This window comes from Anoplopoma fimbria, chromosome 14, assembly GCF_027596085.1.
Source record: "Anoplopoma fimbria isolate UVic2021 breed Golden Eagle Sablefish chromosome 14, Afim_UVic_2022, whole genome shotgun sequence".
Classification (NCBI taxonomy): domain Eukaryota; kingdom Metazoa; phylum Chordata; class Actinopteri; order Perciformes; family Anoplopomatidae; genus Anoplopoma; species Anoplopoma fimbria.
Window position 1 is genome coordinate 5,711,943 of NC_072462.1, and position 19,865 is coordinate 5,731,807.

At 39.8% G+C, this 19,865-nt stretch overlaps 1 protein-coding gene across 1 annotated transcript in view; it reads left to right on the forward strand.

Annotated features, from left to right (window-relative positions):
- Positions 1-549: 549 nt before the first annotated feature.
- Positions 550-19,865, forward strand: part of lamc3 (laminin, gamma 3) — a 94,532-nt gene continuing 75,216 nt past the window's right edge. Inside the window, exons 1-2 of the mRNA XM_054612484.1 lie at positions 550-1,061; positions 8,408-8,712. Of these exons, the coding sequence (XP_054468459.1) occupies positions 674-1,061; positions 8,408-8,712 (693 nt within the window). The 5' untranslated portion in view covers positions 550-673. The remainder of the gene's footprint in view (positions 1,062-8,407; positions 8,713-19,865) is intronic.

Sequence of the window (19,865 nt, forward strand, 5' to 3'; positions counted from 1 at the left end):
GTCAAAGAACTCCCCTGAGCGACATCTCTTTATGGAGATGACCCGTGCCCGCTGAAATATTCCAGACAGTTTTAGCACCTCCAGTCTTCCACTGTGAATCACTACAGTCAGCATTTACCGGAACATCCTGCTGCGGGGGCCAGCTGCCAAGTACATTTATCACCATATCGATGATATTTTGCGTTCCTCTAAGCGTTGAATGCAGGTCCTTTGGTACTCACTACCTCAATGCCCAAAGGTGTAACAACCTCGCTGTAGTATTATTTAAAGATGTTAGAGAATGTGTTTTTCCTGTCAAACGACATTAGGTCAGACTGCTTTACATCTGATGCTAATAGTGGTGCGGTGCTTGTGTTGACCAGCAGGTGGAGGAGTCTTCATGGACTGTTCTACCCTCACGCCCCCACCTCTGTCTGTCTCATGCTGCCCCTGATGAAAGGAGTTCCTGCACAAACTTCATTCCACTCCACAAAGGGAGAACATATGTTGGAGACTCACCAGAGAGAGAGAGCAGACAGAGTAGACAAACAAAGCTCACAATCTGGACTTATTTCTTGCTGTTGGATTACTTCTCTCCAGTCAGGGTGTGAATGTGTTTGCATCTTTGCATCAGAGTGAATGAATGTAAAAAGTTTTGTGTGAAGTTTGAATGTGATTGAAAGTGCTTTTAGACATGGAAACATCCTTTGCTGTGAGCTCTCTTCTCCTGGCCCTGCTCCTCTCTCTCCATCTGCAATGCAACCTCCTTGTTGGGGCCGCAATGGACTCCTGCTTTGATGAGGAGGGCGCCCAGAGCCGTTGCATGCCTAAGTTTGAGAACGTGGCCTTCAATCGTACTGTGGTGGCATCCAACGTGTGTGGCGTCCCACCTGAGGACTACTGCATGCAGACCGGCTCCACGCGCTCATGCCACCGCTGCGACGCCTCAGATCCAGACCAGAGCCACAATGCCAGCCTCCTGACAGACTTCCACAGGAATGAGGAGCCCACATGGTGGCAGAGCCAGTCCATGTACTATGGTATCCAGCACCCCAGTTCTGTCAACATCACCCTAAACCTGGGTAAGAGCACAGCAGCACAACTTTTAGATCAGCCTGACCTCAACAACTCTCTCGGTTTGACTTCCCTCCACTTGCAGTGTAGTTTGTGGCCAGGCTGAGTGATCTAGGTCAAGCATGTGTGTCCTCAGGGTTCAATTATGGTCTCCGTTACAATAATGTTGTATATAATGTCCTATTTGATTTTAAAGTGCTTGAAAGCTCTTCATGTGCACTGCATTTGCTGTCTCCTGGAGTAATATTTGATTATCAGTAATAGGTTTAGCGCTCTACAGAATGCAGGTGGTTTCCAGTGTTGAAGAGTCTGGTGATGGGATTTCACATCAATGCATGTTAGTCGTCCTCAGGCCAGTTGAGTTGAGGTTTCATCACTTTTTTTTCACTTTTTTCTTTTCTTTGCAGCAAGTATCTTGATACATTGCTTTGAGTACTGCAAGTCCATCGGTGTGGAAATCTTTAATACAAAACAGCTGTGCTTTACAACACATTCTTTTGTATTTTTCAGTCGCTTTGAGCTGTCTTCATAAACAAACACTTTGGCCCAGACATGGCTTAGAATTGGAGTGTGTGCGAGCACATAGCCACAAGGGCATGTCTGAGAATTTGGTTGGATTTAAAGTGGATGAGGAGGACACACACTTGCATCTGGCATGCCTAGATAGCAACTGAGTGATGGTTCAGTTCTGGCCCAAGGTTACATTTGAGCCTGCGTACCACCATGGGTATTGGTGATGAACCCATCCAAATCTGGATGCCACAATACAGTCACAAGTCAAGCCGACAAGGCTTTTTTTTTATAGATATGATTTGGGCCAGAACTCAGCTAGAATACAACCACAACTCCTAGCCTTCATAGACACATGAAGCATGATTTGGACCAGGCCATGGCCAGAAATCAACCTTCTTGTAAACATTTTGGATTGAGATCCACATTACGCATTAGATCTCATTACAACTTCAACATATTCTGCCGCAGGCTCAATTCAATGTTTTCATCTCAGCAATTGTCAGGTTCAACCACAACAAATGTACTGTGCAACTGACTGTAAATCAAAACTAAGCCATTTCATTTTTTCCAGAGAAATTTCAGGATATAAGCGGCCGATACCTTCAAAAAAGCCCTGAGTAAACTGAAGGTAGCCAGGCATTTACATAAAATGTATTTGGAATTCAAACGATACACTTACTTTCCGCGCAGGTAAATTGCATTAACCCCCCCAGCCAGAGTCATTTTTGCATAGCCAGGGACTTGGTCAGCAGGTCTACTGTCACTAGAAATTATGCAAATTGTCCCTTTACTCTGGGGAAAGTCTTCTGAGAACTTTTGGAAAGAACCACCCAGATATGCATTTTAAACAAAGTTCAGCTTTTGAAATGTTGTCAAACGCCTGCAGTTAACACAGTTACTGTCAAAACTCAATTAACAAAAAAATAACGGCTAACAACTTCTCTTGGCTGGATCCATTTAGACCAGCAACATATTAAATAGCTAGGAGCTTTTTAGGAAAGTGTGCAACTATTGTACAAATTGAGAAAGTATTTTCCATTTGCGGTGGTTTAATTGATACAGCTTATGATACAGTAAGCATGAATGCATTATTAAACAGAGACCTTTGGGGATATGGAGAAAATATGTGGAGCATAATTGCAATATCTTATAATATTTTGTAAAATGAGCCAAACTCTTAAAGACAAATCGTTGTTGTTTGCACAACAATTATGTAAACATTATGTTTCTCCAGCATGAGGTGAAATATGTGGCATGTTGTTTTAATTCAAACACTTTTGTTTTGTTCATCACTTAAAAAGCTTGACTAACAGTTACTCAAATGCATTTACAGTACATTTTTATCTGGGCCAACTCTTCTTTGTTTAGAATAACACTAACACAGGAATAATGCAGTGAATAACCACGCTGCATTATTCCTGTGTTAGTAATAATTAGTCTAGGATCACCTCCTTCACACACTCTTTGCCTTTAAGCAATAATACTTTTGACTTACTTTTTGTACACTGTGTAAATATTTGCATTTGAAGACATTTCTCATTTCACAAAATTGTATAAGACCAGCTTGAGCCATTAGCATCATTATCCCATTACCATGCGGTGCAAAGCTGCTGAAATAAGTAACAGAACACATTTGTCACTTTAACTGAATTAAATTGTGGCGATTAATGTTACAAAGCATCTATGAAATTACCTTTCCTGCTTCCATTTATTTGCTGAGCTGTGTGGTTTTTGTGTGTGTGTGTGTGTTTGTGTGTGTGTGTGTGTGTGTGTGTGTGTGTGTGTGTGTGTGTGTGTGTGTGTGTGTGTGTAAAGGAATCTCTCAGCAAGGGTGTACACAGGAATTTGGGTCCCTTTGAAGAATTTTGCTATGGGCCCCCTTTATTTATTGAACTAAATTAATTATAAGTATAATTCGCATAATTTGTGACAGGAAGGCTGCTATCAAGCTGGCACTCCCACAACAAATAAACCTTTTTAACAATTACTCCTCCATGAAATCTTAAAGAAATAGTCCTGCATTTGCCCATGCATGGGAAATAGGCTTATTGGTTTTCTTGTTATTTGGAAGATCATTACAACTGGTTTAGTTTAGCATAAGAATGTAAACAGGAAGCCTGGCGTTGCCTTCAAGTAAAAATAATAGCACCTGTTAAGCCCATTAATTAAAATTATATAGTTATATTTTGTTTGTTTAATATGTTTTCTTCTGGACAACCACCATTTGGCAACAGACGTATGTTGACAAGTTAATAACCTTCTTATCTAACTCTGGGCAAAAAAGTGAATGAATAAGAGTCTAGGCTTTTCCCAAAATGTCAAACGATTCCTTAGTCGTGAGAGGGTGCACTTGTTAAATGGGAGAGGGAAATCCAGCAGCCTGAGCATTGTTAATTCTTAAAATAAATGTCAAAGTCGTCGTCAATTAATTGTTTCATCGGCCATATGTTGGTTGATAATAACTGCTTAGATCGTGTGCATGCAAGCTGAAAAACTAGGAAAACAACACTAGGGAATTTATGCCAAATCTGGAATTGACAACTCAGATTTGCACATTGGAATGAATGTGAGTGAGAATCTGCTGTGAGAATCTACCCTGAGGTAAAATAATGATCAGTCCAGGTTGTATCCTAATTTGGCCCAATGTGAGCTGAGATGGACTCCTACCCTACCTGCTATGTTCAGGAAGAGTGTAAAGGAATTGGTAGATTGATATTCATGGACCCTCTCCAGCTACATTTTGGATTGGAAAGGTAATTAGATTAGATTAGGTTGAGTGACTGGTTGTGTAATTCGTAGCAGCATTTCGTTGAATTAAATGCAATGTAAAAAAGCAATGGCTATTTGAATATCACCTTAAACCTGTAATGACGATTTTGGCCTCGGGGGGGGCAGCAAAAACAAGCTGTAAGCACAGACATTCATTTTAACCTTGATAAAGCGAGCTTGTTAGCTAACAGTTGCCAATTAACACTTCCAGAAACTGTTATTTAGGGAGCAACACTGCGGAGTTGTGTTTTTGGCAACCTGCCTGGCGAATGTAAGCCTAATATTAACTCTAATCTCCTGGGGGGAAATATCTGTAACTTTAGCTGCTAACGTTGAATGCTAACGTTCCACTATGCTAACTCTGTCAGCCGTTAACGTTGCATTCAGTGGCATTTAGGGCTTCTAGTTAAAAACAGCTTCCTGTTGTGAATGGAAACAACGCAGTGAAAGTGGGGAGGGTACTTTAGCAGTACAGTTGGAAACGGAAAACGAAAAGTATGAGTTTAAAAATGATAAAAAGCTCAGTAGGGGTTAAGGGGAACTTAAGAGTCAGGTGATAAATCTTTGTGGGGTTGTCAACTTTGATTACATTCGCTATAACTAAAGTTAGAATCACCTTAACTGTGTGCTCCGTGTATAAAAGGTGTGTTTGGGTTCAGTCAGTGAAGACAGCTCTTGTTCAAAAACTGGAAATTTTCCTGATATTTCCTCCCTCCTCCTTCCTCCTCCTCTGTACCGGTGGAGTGGGCGCTACCCATCAAAAAAGGTTCCTCTTCAAAGGAACAAGAGACGGGGACAAAAATGATGACAGAAGTTGAAAATGTCAGAGCTTTGACCGTGGTCAAACTGTTACATCACGTTCTCTGGAAGCAAGCAGAGCCTTCAACAAATGGAGGATATTGATTTCCAATAGCAAGCAGATGTCTGGCTGTTGTTTGTAAGGCTTTGTTGTTTATAATCTAGGGTTTCTTTTGGAGAAGGGCGCCAATGTTTCTGCCACAGATGTACATTCTGTGTTTGGCTGGTTTGTTATTCTTCAAAGAATCGTGACACCCACATGTCTGTCTCCCTCAGACTAAATTGACCTTTGCTCCCCTCTCCCAAACGTGTGTTTTACTAGACCTGATGCTTTTGACCTATTCTAAAAAGAATTCTTAAAAGAATGATGATTATGTTTTTCTTAACACACGTTTTTTTTTTGTTGTAAATGAATATCCTTAAATGTTGGATGTGTGGCATCCCTTTGGTCCTTTTGAAAGATCTGCGATCCATCTGGGTTGGCAGTGGGGGGTGTCTTCGACGTTGCTGTTTTCTTTTGCCTCTCCAAACAAAGCAAGCTCTCTCTGAAGGGAATACAAGCAAACGCTGGGATGATAAACACAGCAGTAGGATGCGGGGACACATATTGCAGCCAGGTCAGAGTGGCTCTGTGAAAGAGTAGAAAGAAGAGGGGGGGAGTCGGGCTGCTTCAAGGGGAGTAAGCAAAACATAATGAGGAAGAAGGGGGGTAGAAAAAAGAAAATGCCGGGCGGTTTGCTGGTAAGGAATCGGGGTCAGGTTTTTCCCACAAAGCCTTGTTGAGATACACACAGACTCTGCAGCTGGTTCTCATTCAGTCGCGTCAAAGAAAAGCAACATCCTGTCTCAGATGTAAAACAATGATGAAAGTCTGCCACAGTTGGCACGACGCTTTCACACAGCCAGGATATTGGTGCGCATATGAGTCACAACTCTCTGTAAGAGGCTATTTTGTTTTATTTGGTTCGCAATCTTTGAGACGCAGCATGATTGGAAGATAAATCCACTCATTCGTGCTATTTGACGATCACAAAATTCTCAGCTTGGAGTAAACAGATTGTAAATATTGAGTCTACGGTACTTGCGGCGAGTTTAGTCTCGGCCCGTCTGGGTGAGAGCAGCTGTGTTAAGTTGACACTAATGACTCAGAGGAGGGTCAGACGATGTGCTTCTGCAGCTCCTAGCTTCTACTCTTAAAGTCTGTGTCCAAACAGTCATTTTATTGGTGGGCTCGTGCGCAACACAAACAGCTTCAGTTGGATTTGTGATGCCAGAAGATTCTGGATCAGCCTTGTAAAGTTACACCATGCTGTTCTTCTGGGTTTCTTGGCAAACAAAGAGAGGCTTCTGCTTCAAACTGAGCTGTGCAAACCGCCGAAATAAACGTGTGAATTATATCTTATTGCGTACGTTATCTATATTATATATGTTATTTTGCTTGTTTAGGATTTGATAGCGAAAATCCCCTCTGTTGTGCCTGCATCAATCTGGTGAACACTGGATGCATCACGAATCATTAAGCATTATGCATAACAACACACAAATATCCTTTGCAATTACTCTGCATTTCATCACGGGACATCCAACAAATGTTTCATCTTCTGCCTCTTTTATGTTTTTGCCTCAGTCCCAGCAGGGCTGAGCTCACCTCATGCAGGGAGTAAATGAAAGCTAAATGATCTTAGCGCTCCTAAAGGAAAGATACCATTAGAGAGAGCTTCAGAGACAAGAGACAGCGCTGCCTCCATCTGACTTGGCAGAGTAAAAGCAACAGATGTCATTATGGCTGTACCCGCGGATGGCATCTCTCTATGAATTTGCAGAGCATCTCAGACTTAGTATCTAATGATGTAGAAAAAAATCCCCAAGAGTGCAATGGAAACACTCCTTAAGAGAGTTTCTGCATGTTACTTCTCTTTTTGGCCTCAATATGACTTCAGTTTGTGTCTGCCCAGTCAATCCCCTGTAAAGCTGCAAAACATTTGGCAGATTCTGGATGTGTGTTCATATCCAGCATGTAAACTTTGCAAGCCTCCCTGATATGGCTCCAGGATTTTTTTGGTTTTGAAGTGTCCACAGTGGGTAAACAATGGGAGGAAATGACACGCTCAATCAAAAAGATGCACTGACTCTGTGTTTGCTCTGACAGTCGGGAAGGAGATGTCATCTTTGCTATAAAACCAAAATAAGGACAACAGCTATGTTGCAAATCAATGAAGTTCCCTCTTGAGTTTTCAACACAAGGAGACATTATGAAGCAAAATAACTTCGTAATTCAAGACATATGAGTTTGCAAAATATAAAGAAGATGCCAGAAGGCTTTTTTTCCTAAACTTTCCCCCCATTACCTGTGCGACTCCTCTCTCTCAACTTATTATGCACCTTCAAAAAATACTTTACAGGCATTCCTTCAGCTACAATGCAACAGCAATTACATCGCAACTTAGCCGGATCTGCTAAATCCCCCCATACCAACTCAAATGGAAACCCCGGTACGCTATATTTCCTCGTTTGCTGCTGATCTTCTTCCAGATGAGATTGGACTCTGTAACCTATTTTCCTTCTTCACGGATTTAAGTCAAATCACTGTTTTAGCTAGAATACAAATCTATGAAAAGTCTCACTTCTCTTGCTGTCTGTTTCTCCCGTTATAAACAAATGGCTGTGGTGCATCTATAACCTCACATTTGATATTCAATCGATGATATGTTTAATTCTATGCCATACTCAGTCCCCCCCCCCCATGACACTCATTAGTGTTTTGCATGTTTGACCAATCACTTTTCTATTGATTAAATCTGTCACTTTCCTGTCGCACCTCCAATGTTGCATCAGACCACATTCTAAATGAGTTGACAAACACTTTCCCCTGTGGTTTTGCAGCCACTGGCCTATTATGTCCTCCAGTTATTATTAGAAAAAGAAGATGTTTTGTCTCTTTTCCTTTTGACCTATGTTTCACTTCTGGGGCCGATTATAATCTGGATAATGAGAAAATAATCCTGGGTATTCTTCTACTCCTGCAGGAACGACATTCATTTACCCTGCATAGAGGCACGGGAAATTAAGCCTATCCCCCATTGTTTTCTTTCTTTCTATAATGCAATTATGTCTTTTTTTTGTCCTTTTGCTCCTGGGCCCTAAACTATCACCCCACAGTATTTGTTTCTTACATAACCAGCCCTGATCTAACTGTGTAAATACAATGGATCTAGTTCCAGCAGTAATTCTTTCAACGATTCCATTTAAAGCTAATCATATCTGTTTCCCACAGGGAAGGCTTTTGAGATAACCTATATACGATTGAAATTCTACACCAGTCGGCCGGAGAGCTTCGCCATCTACAAGCGCACGGCAGAAGATGGGCCCTGGTTGCCTTACCAGTTCTACAGCGCCTCTTGTGAGAAGACCTACGGGAAGGATGCCAATGCCTACATTCGCCCAGGAGATGATGAGAGGACCGCGTTATGTACGGATGAGTTCAGTGACATCTCTCCCCTCACTGGAGGAAACGTGGCCTTCTCCACCCTGGAGGGACGGCCCAGTGCATACAACTTTGACCAAAGCTTGGTGTTGAAGGTGAGGTAACATTTTGATTTGTGTATTTGTATAAATGTAATGGCTATGATTCTTTTTTTATCCTCATATTTTGGTAAACACGGTTATAATCAGCTCTACTCAAAGTGATTTTGCAGAACGACCACAACCTAATCTAATAACACAGATTTTTACTGCAATGGAAAAAAATCTGTTCTAAAAAAACTGCAAAATGAATATTTCTTAGAAGAGACTACTGTTTTATGTAGATCAATTATATAAAAAAAAGCAGCAAAAAATGTTTTGCTTTATTGTGATATATTACATTTCAAAACCTTGAATCCCTACTTGATATTAGATGTAAGCGTTGACCTCTGCCCTATTTCTTCTGATGAATAATGTGTCTGAGTTTGACATTGTGAACAACTTTTATCAGAAAAGGGTTATTATTAACCTTTAGACAAAAGGGCTGCTCTCATCACACAGATGGCATGTTGTAATTGTGCCGTGCAACTGACATCGTGCCCACCGCCTTAGGCGTATGCTTTTACACAAACAAACACACACACACACATATACATGCATGACTTCAATCCTTTTTCAAAGCAGCTGAAAGGAATCAGATGTTATATTTAGCTCTGATTAACATTGATGAAGCTTTGAGAGGGCTCAGCTGAATTAATGGCAGCCTCTTGGGGGAGAGAGTCCGGGAGGGGTGGGCCCAGTAAAGCGGGGATGAAAATGAGTAAATAAAGCACTTAATGCATCCACTCCTCTTTCTCCATCACGGCTATAAGTATACATGTGTGCATCTGTCCACCCCCCTTCAGTGACAGACTTTTCTTTTTATAAATTACTGAAGATCTTATCTGTCATTTCTATGAAAATATGTATTTATTTCCAGGTCTCTGTACTGCTTACAGTCATTTATAGGCTAATTGACAGGAAAATATCCAGTCACAAAAAATGCATCAAGTAAGCCCATTAGAGCACTCTACAGGAACATCCACTGAAGGAGGATATATATATCATGATACATAAAGTAATAATACCTCCACTAAGCAGATGAAACGTGTATGTTTGTCCAGAAATAATCAGCCGATTCTCAATCAGATGCAGAAATCTACAGTAACATTAATTCTGAGACAGTTGCTGATATTTAATTTTCTTTTGTTGTACCCATTAAGTCTTAACTATTCGGATGGAACACAACATGAATTTTGGTGGCGGCACGATTATAATGGTCAAGTGGTAAAAAACTCACACCAAATTACCTTTTATAAAAAGTTTGCCTTAGTGTTTTGTATAAGAGAAAATAAAAAGAAGATAACATATGATAACATAAGATAAAATATGTACAATACATATGTTTTAAAATTGAAGAGCTATATAGTTTTGTGCATAATTGAGCAAAATATTCCATATGTCATGTAGTGCATCAACTCTTTTTCGTCAAAGGCAAAAAACAAAAGCGAACGTAAAAACCTTTGTTTTGCAATTAAGGAAGTTTTATTGAATTTTGCCATTTCCTTAAAGCTTTTCTTCAAAATGGATATTTAAAATATGTGACAGAAAAGCTAGAGGTACAATTCTTTGGCACTAGAGACTTGAGGTTTGCATCCTGAGTCCTGGGTGTGATTAGAGTTGTGCTACAAAGGCACGTCGGGTAAAGTTATATGAAGATCATTGTTTTGATTAAATATTGATAAAGTAAAAATGTATCTTTTGTATGGTTTGTGCTTCAATTCACTGTGGACTCCTGGGAGGTACTGGTAACTCGATTTATTCAGATCCTACGCCCTCTTCAATGATCTGTCGTGACCCGAAACCACTTGGCTACGCTACAATCAGCTACGCAGGGCAGGTCTTTGCCAAAAAAAAAAAGCGGTGACATTCATAATAACTTGACAACCAGCAGGAGCAACCATGATAAATGAACCTCATTCAAAATCTAATTTGTTCTTTCTCAGTGAAAGTCCCACCACCACCTCCATAACCTCTTTTTTAACAGGATGTGGACATGCTGTATACAGGCCTCCCACAGCCCGAATGTTCAGAATTCTGCATTTTGCATCTTTCCACTGTCCCTTCCATTGCTCTCTGCATGCTGCTATTTTTATTCCCTGTCTCTACAACAAAAAAAATTCTACCATGTAGTGGACATACGTCTTCAACAATGATCTTTAATTATTTCAGGAACTCTATGCCGCGATGACCGGACCACAGTCATTGCCCCCTCATGTTAGCTAATGACAACCTATTCTTCTGTGTGACCTTTTTCCCAAAATGTTGTGAGGGAATATGTCTGTCAATGCAAGACTACCACCTCTGTAAAGGAAGCTGTCCTCCTCCACATCATTAAAAAGGAAGAGTAAGGGTGTCTTTTGGAGGACGTGTGGAGGATATGCAGTGTAACCCTGCATAACCATAACCCGCTCCCAAAGACAGAAACCATCTTCCAAAACTTAATAAAGTAACAATGAGGGGATTTCTGGAGGATGTGTGTTGCTCCTGTTGCCTGTCAGTATATTTGCAGTGTACTCTATATGGCTTATAAATCAATTTTAAGATGATTAAGCTATAGCACACCCGGATTCCAATATTCCTCTCAGCTCACTCTTGATGTTTTGAAACTCAACTATGAAATGTGTTGTGTTTCAAATCACTGAATGCAACGTTCAATGAAGTCTGACTCAGAGCAGATTAATGTATTTTTGTGAGGAATCGCGAGTGTATTTGAATTTTTTTTTATCTAATCATTCCCTTTAACAATTTATATTTAGTTTATGCACAAAAGCTGCAATATGAGGTTAGATTTGAACAAACTACTTGCATGTAATCTTCAAATACAGAAGTACACATTATACCAGCTGATTCTAAGAGTTTGGGACTGGTGAGGATTTATTGTGATGCCTTCCTTGTTTTATTTGCACTTTTAAACCTCCTTAAGATGAAAGATTTTAAAAGCACAAACAGTGTGATGCAGCTGACAAGCCCTGAGGGCTACATATGGTTTCTCTGCCTGCACACATACCTTAACCCCAACCCCCTACCACCCTAACAAACATGCATTCTGTGGCGGATGCTGTCTGCACATAAACCCCCCCCCCCCCTCCCATCAACCACGGCACTTTGAATGGGTGACATCCCTGAAACCTCCCACAGAGTAGAAAGCAGCAGCTTTCCTCGAGAGTGATCCCATTTTAAACTGGGGAAAAAAATGTAGGATGAAAATACATCAGTGGTGAAGCCACAGCAGCTCTCAAACATAAGCTAAGCTGCATTGAGGAGCAGAGTAAAGACATGTTTTCCTCAAGTCTGCTATGTGAGGTCCTCTTGCGTCTACAACGAGTGAAAATACAAATTAAATGCACCACTGGATTAGCTTTATATTTGCTATGTATATGTGTGGCAGGCTACTAAGGCCACATACAGTCGCAGGAACCTCTATGCAGGACTGGATTTGGCTCCAAATCTGAAAGACCACATTCTACTCTTATCCGTCTTTCTTTGACAACAAGAAAAGGAGAGTGAATGAAATAATAACATATTAATGTTGCTTAGCAATAGCCACTTTTCCCACAGTCAAAAAAAGAGCTCTCTAGAAGAGGTTTGCTTCTTCACCTCCTGCGTTGTTAGTTCTACATTTTTTATTGCAAGAGAGCAGTTATAAAATGCTTACAAGAAAAAGGTAGCAGCGGCCTGTTTTCCGTGTTCAGAGATTGTTAAACTGTCCCTTTCTGATTAATCCCTTCACACTAGTCTTCTACCGCTGTGCTATTTCGGCTTCTCTATCTATCAGTTATGTAATTCTGGACTCTGGAAGCCTGGGACAATAACAAGCTGGAGAACATAGGTTTGTAAGACATACAGAATCGAGCCCGGTCTGCTGAAATTTTGTAAAGTGAGCATTATGTTTTCAGTTGGAAATATATGCTCAATGCATGAAAAGAGCCCAAAATACATCTTTTCACTATGAAAGGATTATGTGGGATTAAGGAAATATGGGACTAAGGAATAGGCGAAGGTGGCATTGGCGAAACATGTTGTCTGAGTGTCAACAGTAGCATGATGGGAAGAAATGGTACTGTGGTCAGGGTGAACTTGTCTTAATATCTACTGACCCGGGTTCTGTTACAATTCATGGAAGAAAAATAAAATAAGAAAATGTCTGTCCCCAACACACTGAATTTATCCCATTACATTCTGTACACTGGAAAGGGTAAAGGAAGAGGAGGACATTTTGGGGCATTTTGAGCAGTTATACGTACTCATCTTTGTGAGTTGTGCAACCTTTACAAAACACTGTGCAGTGTTTTGTAAAGGGCTTTCTAAGGTGTTATCACACCTTGGGTGCAATGTGAGAGAATTAAAAAAAAAACCACCTTGTTGTTTACATAAGCTATAGATGTTCTACACACCAACTAATTAAATAATTCTTTTTTGGGGGCTCTTAAGCTTCACTAGCATTTAAAGTTTTGACCAGGTGGCAAGCAAGACACATAAACTTGGCTTGGTTACTTGAGGAGTTGTAGCATTTATTAAACAACAAATAAAATGCACAAAAACGGCACTGCTACATTCACAACTATAACGTTACTGCAAACTTCAAACACATACTAGCTAATGTAATGCTCAAACCTACACACTATGTTAATCCTTCAAGGAATGAGCTTCCTGTATCACACAATTTAGTCAAAAAGAATCTCAAAAGTACATAAAAACATTTCTGATGCTTTGGCCTGGCAAACCCTTCGTTTATGCATGTTTATTATACTGAGGGTTTTGGTTGAACGAGGTCCTATCTATCCACATTTTGTGACAAAATAACAGCTTGTGACAATTTGACTCATAATGGATCATTTATGAATCAACATTAAGCAAAAGAACAAACAGAAAACACGGAACATTTGAATCCCAAAATTGAAAACTGAGTTCCAACCAAGGAATATCCTAATATTTAAATATTCAGGTCCAAAACCACAAATGATTAAAGCATTTAGCCACATTAGTAAAGCGTTGCGCTAGGGATGGCAATGTTGTTTGGTCTGTCAACTACTTTAGTCAAGACTAAAATATTTGATCAACTATTGGAAAGACTTAAAGCTAAAAGATTCTACAGACATTCATGGTTCCGATTGTTGTATCTGAAGGACCTGAATGATCCCACAAGGTTGACGTTTGTGGTTTTGTGTTAAATCCTCAACTATTTTATAAATTGTGATCAAATTTGTTACACACATTCATATCTCCATCAGGATGAACTGTATTAACTTTAATGATCCTCAAGGGCCATCATCAGGTCAAAAGTTTTGTCCAATGCTTCTTTTTTTTCACCAAAATACCTGCAAAACTAACTTTCCTATCATCCTCATCTGCCCTTCTGTTCAGCGCTAATTACCAAATCTTATCATGCTAACACACTAATCCAACACTGAACATGGTAAATATTATACATGCTAAAAATGAGCAAGTTGGCATTGTAATGGTGAGCACGTTAGCATATTGATATTAGTTTGTAGCTACTAGCAACTAGCTACGAGCAACTAGCATATCTGTAGACTTTGTGGTTGACACTAAGGGGGGCACCACTGACCCTGCAACATTTTTAAAGAATTCCACATAACAGGAATACTGTTTTTGTTGACCCCAACACTGAACTTTTGACTGGGCGGTTAGATATATTAATGTACTTGATGTTGTCTTTACATTCTAGAAGAGCATTGATTATATTACAAAACAAGATTATTTCAACAGATATAAGAAGGTACACCTGTTGAACCTATGGTGGCCGCCAGCGACTTCAAATTCGAGTTTTCAGTGGATCTAAAAGCACTTATATGATAGCAACAGCTCTTTTAGTTTTGGCTTCTGAGAGGGGCAATGCTGTTCCAATAAACATCCCTATGATTCCCAGGAGTGTCCGTCCACAGCTCCAAGCTTGTCTCTGTCTCCTCTTGTCTAGGTCAGCAGCATCACAGCGTTCACTCTCTGAATGAGGAACAGCATCAGCCACTTTTGGTTTTGGTGTCTGTTCCTCAGTCGCTGTCTCTGTAATCATTGCTCTTGTTCTGCTGAATGGAGGGGGGAATCAATGAATTAATGCATTAGTCGGTGTTTGGGGTTAGCTCAGCAGTATTCTGTTGAAAAATATCTAGGTTTGCATGCACGTGTTTGCCTGTAGTTAATTCAAATCTATTCTATATGGCAGTTTTGTACTGAACATAATAATAAGAATATCTATCCCAGGACATACAATTACATAAATTGCTACTGTAAAGTATTGAATCATTGTTCTTCTGTGTACAAAGTTATTAGTATCACTATCAAAAGTCCCTTTCATGTATACAGCTATGAGAACTGCTGTTAATAATAATTATGTAGAGAGAATATATATATATATATTATTTTTTTTAACCAATTTGATGCCTCCTGCAACAGATATAAGCATTAGCCTACTGAAGTAAAGTTAATCATTACTATTACTGACATTTTGCTGTATACGCATTACTATTGAATTAATGGGTGCTGTTATGGAAGCTTTGCAATGAAAACAATGCACTTTACTCAAAACAACATAAATAAGCAGCTGAGTAGGTTGTTGTATAATTTGCTTTGATTGAATATGATAATTACATCTTTATTTGTACTGCTATATGAGTTGTCGTCTCAGCAGGATTGCTCCATTCATTTCAACAACTTAAGCCTGTGATTGCTCGTGTTGATTGTAATTAATGTAGGGAAATATACAAGTAAACTTTTTCCTTTCTTTTAGAGTCGGTCTATAATTGGGAACTTCTTTCCCCTTGCCTGTCGCAGTTTTGAAAAAAGCTTCACTACTCTTTCATAGCAACAGGGCATTTTGTATTTTCTCATTAACCTATTGAACCGTTAGAGGTTATTAATTTCCTGGTGATGCCATGTAAAGACAGACATATGGGTGGCTGGGTGATTGGTAAGGAGGCCTTACAGTACTTACATTTAAACCTGCCTACTAATGGTGTTGTTGGCTGGATTTCAGTATGCTTTGGATGACATCGACCCACTGATTGTAAAGCTGTGCAGGATCAATATAAGCCAAGAATACATAGATTGGGTGGTAAATCTCTCAGCAGACCTGCCAAACACCCCATCTCCTTCACTCCACCTTCCCTCTCTGCCTTCCTCTTAAACAACAAGATGAGAAGACCCATAATTGACTGTGATCTGTTCTCCCATTAGAATAAAAGGCGGATCAATTGCACAATTTCTTTCATTAAATCTCTGATTCCCGTTCTATTTTCAGGGTGATGGGACAGATGAGTGTAGTAAGCAAATACAAAAAAACCTATCAATGCTGGTAGAATGTTAAGATATTCTTTTCCTTGCGGTGACTCATCCCCCCCAAAAAAAGGACAGTGCGGCAAACTCTTCTTTAATGACGACATACATACAGGTTCCCACGTGAGCTACAAAACCCCAGAAAAACAAGAAGAAAATGGGCAACTCAATACAAGGGTCATGGTTGAGAGCAGCACTCAATATAATTCCTGCAACAACACTATTTCTTGAATATAAGATGAAGGGCGCAAAAAAAGAGGGAAGAGACGGCAGAGAAGGGAGTATGTGTAAGGTTGTAATAGCTATTGGTTCTGAACAATAAATACAACCTTACGGTAAGGTAAAAAAGCTTATTATTATTTTCCGTAGTGAAAATAATGAATAGTTTATATTTTTTCTCCAGCGTAATCCACTCAATAAGATAATTAATACATTTCAAATGGCTGTACAGTGTGTTGCTCACGTGTATTGGTGTACAGATTTTGGTTTCCGTTTGGAGGCCTGTAGGCTACTTGTTCGTTTGTTGACCTGTCAAGCTGATCCCAGAGAGTGTCACTTCAACACTGCAGGCTTTTCTGGAATGCAGCGTTTTCTGGCTCCAGGGATTTCCAGGATATGTGGGCCCTGTCCCCTCCGGAGCCTTTACGACTGACCTTGTGTGAACTTCAGGGGCCGGTGGTGAAGCCGACCTAATCTGTGCTGTCATGAGGGCAACGTGACACACAGATTTAAAAAACACTCTCAGTAAAGTTCCTATAATTCTGTCCACTATGCTGTTATTACCAGCATATATATCTAAAATTGTGACTTTTCCTCTTGTGATCAACATTCTAATTCGTCCAATACTTTATACATAAGGTTTAAAAACAAATATTTGCTGAAATATTGACATTGCTATCAGCTTCAGGTTTACTTTGTGAGAAGTGAGAAATTAGGTAATCAAAGCTCACTATCAGGCTTAATTACATTGGCGAACCTGGTAAACATTACCTGCTTTAACACAGCATGTTGTCATTGTCAGTACATTATTAGTATGCTGATGTTACTGTTTAGCTGAAAACCCCTGCTGTGCATAAGTACAGCCTCACAGAGCCGCTACTTAGACACTCTCAGTCTTGTTGAATACAGAACTCCAAGAAAACACATCACAATACTTTAATCTCAATTTATTCTTCTATTATTCTTCTTACTATTTCTTCTGTCATTCAAATTATTATGTTATAGGTATCAAGTGCACATCTGTTATCATCTAAGAGTCTGGCAATCTTACTAAATAGCCAAGCGGCAGCAATCACCTGAAGAAGTCCTTCAGCTTCAGAGACCTCGTAATTAAGTCAAACCTTGTGTGAATATGATTATATTACCATAAACAGGTGATAGTGGCTGGTGTTTCTGTGGTTAATATGAGATAATGGTCATGGGTGCCTAGTTATATTCAGAAATGTGGGTGCAAGATTAGCAACAGGCAAGGGGAAGTATGGCAAGAAATGTTTCGTTTAACACTTGAAAGTGCTATATCCTGCAATATAGAGCCTCTAATTACGGGTCATAAAGGCACTCTTTTTACAATCAGCATGCTGTCACGGTCCATTTCTCTTTATAAGGGTATGTTTGCCTCAAGGTGTGTAAGAGTACATGAAATCCAGGGAAGTTACTGTTGTTGAATCTCGGATTTGTACGTTAAATGTTTGTACGCTTTTAAGCACGGAATGTAGCGTACTCACTTTGGAATGTAGCCCATTGTCGCTCAGTTTGACATTTTCTCATGTCATAGCGAGGTAAATGGAGAACACTCTGTAATACCATGTGGTTAGGTGTCTGTGATTGTTCTTATAAATTCTTCAGAATACAAACCTCCAAGAGCTAAGCGAAAAGAAAAGTAGGAAAAAAAATGTCAGCGTTGTGATTATAATCACTGATTAACCGCCATAAAACAAAAGCCTCAGTCTCTGATTTTTTTCAGAATGTGTTGCTCAGGCAGAATGTGTTTTTCATTAAGTTGATGTAATCAGAGGAAATGCCTTAAGCACTCACTGTCCAGTTTTTGCCAGCATTGTTTGTAGCAATATTGCATTTGTATAGACATGAGCAGTTATCCAGCTAATGCGGTAAAATCATACCCCGGAGGTTCAAAAGAGGCCAAAGCCTACCATACTTCATCTGTCTGACTGGTACTGTAGACCACAGAAAAGGGATGCATTTAAAAATGAGTAGTTTTGACTATGTCTCGAATGTGTACTTCAGTCAATATGGACTGTAAAAAAATACATCTCTTATAAATATAGGTTTTCAAAATGCATCAATGGAAGATAAAAGTGTAGACTGATCACCTATGGAATAACTATTGTTAGAAATCACGCGTCTAAATTGTCTTTTTTTCTTGCAGTGAGGTAAAGATTGGGCATTTGTGTCGGGGGTTAAAATCACAGTCTTTACATACAGATTGCCAACGGAGCATAAAATGATCCCTGTTCCTCTCTGTGGCATGTCAGTGTGCCATTTCCTCTGAATGTGGCTCATACAGAAGTCATGCATATTTCATGAGGCTTAAAAAACAGGAATTGCATCCCGTCTGTTTTATTAGCATTTTAATCCCCTTGCAGATTTAACGCTTGTGCCTCAGTCTGAAGAGCGCGTAGTTTCAATATAGAGACTTCACACGCTTCATCTGCTTCTTTTAAAAGATATCTCCTTGTCATTTTGAGAGGTCAAAGCTAAATTACATTGAAAAAAGAAATAAACATCATGTGACACTTGAATGCACAGGTGTTTGTGTCATCTGCGTAGCGTTGTGTGTTATACCAGTTATCTAATGGGTTGTGTTTGCGTTGCCAAATGATTTTAATTTGTAATAAACAACTCTCACCTTGTAACACGGGATTTAGATGGTTTTTTTGCAAAAGTAATGGCTTACTTCAAAGTGGGCTCTGTTGTCAAGTTTGTAAAGCTCTCTTTTTTCAATAATAACGCAGAAGATGAAAGCTGCTTTTTGAATTCTAATTTAATTTGTTCAGTCATCCATTAAAACAGTTTGTCCGTCTCTTCTGCCACCAGTCCAACAGTCCCCCCCCCCCCCCCCCCCCACCAACTTTCTCTCTCGCTCTCTCTCTCTCTCTCTCTCTCTCTCTCTCTCTCTCTCTCTCTAAAAAGCTGTGTGGCAAATTGGAGCTCCAGTGTTGAATGACAATGAGCAAAAGGGGAAAAAGTACATATTGAGGCCACAGTGAACACAAGCAATTAAATTAAAAAGTTATTAACTTTAGAATGAGGGACACTGCTCCCTTTTTTTTTCTCCGTCACTGCCTGCAGCCAGAGGTTTCAGAGTTCAAGGAAACAGACTGGAGAAAACAGAAGGGGGAGAAGGGAGGGAGACAGACATGAATTGAAGAAAAGATAGAGACAGACGGGGGCAAGAGACAAGAGAGATTTTAGAGGTGAGGGTGGAGGTTATGAGCCCTTAAGCAGAAAAACAGTGTTTGATATCATCCCAAAAATTAGCTGTGTGCAGCCTTGTGCATGTCTATGCACCTGCTCGTTTGATCATTAGACCGTTATTGTCTTAAGCAAAGGACTGGCTCATTGGCACTCTCAACGCCTCAGCCTATCCCTAAGTCAGCATCATTGAAGCATTGTGGGCCCAAATTCCAAGGGAGTGAGAATCAAAGTTAATTAAGCTTTTGCTGTGCTTCGCAAAATAATGCGTAATGGGCTGACTACTAATTAACCCTGAGAAAGTGCTTCCTTTCAGTGCAGTATGTGATATTTGGAACTATGTCTGCTTTTCATCACATAGTTAGCACTGTTCCACCAAGCATAGCTAATAACTCTTCCATATGATAATGGTCTTGTACTCTATGATAAATGGAAGAGAGTAT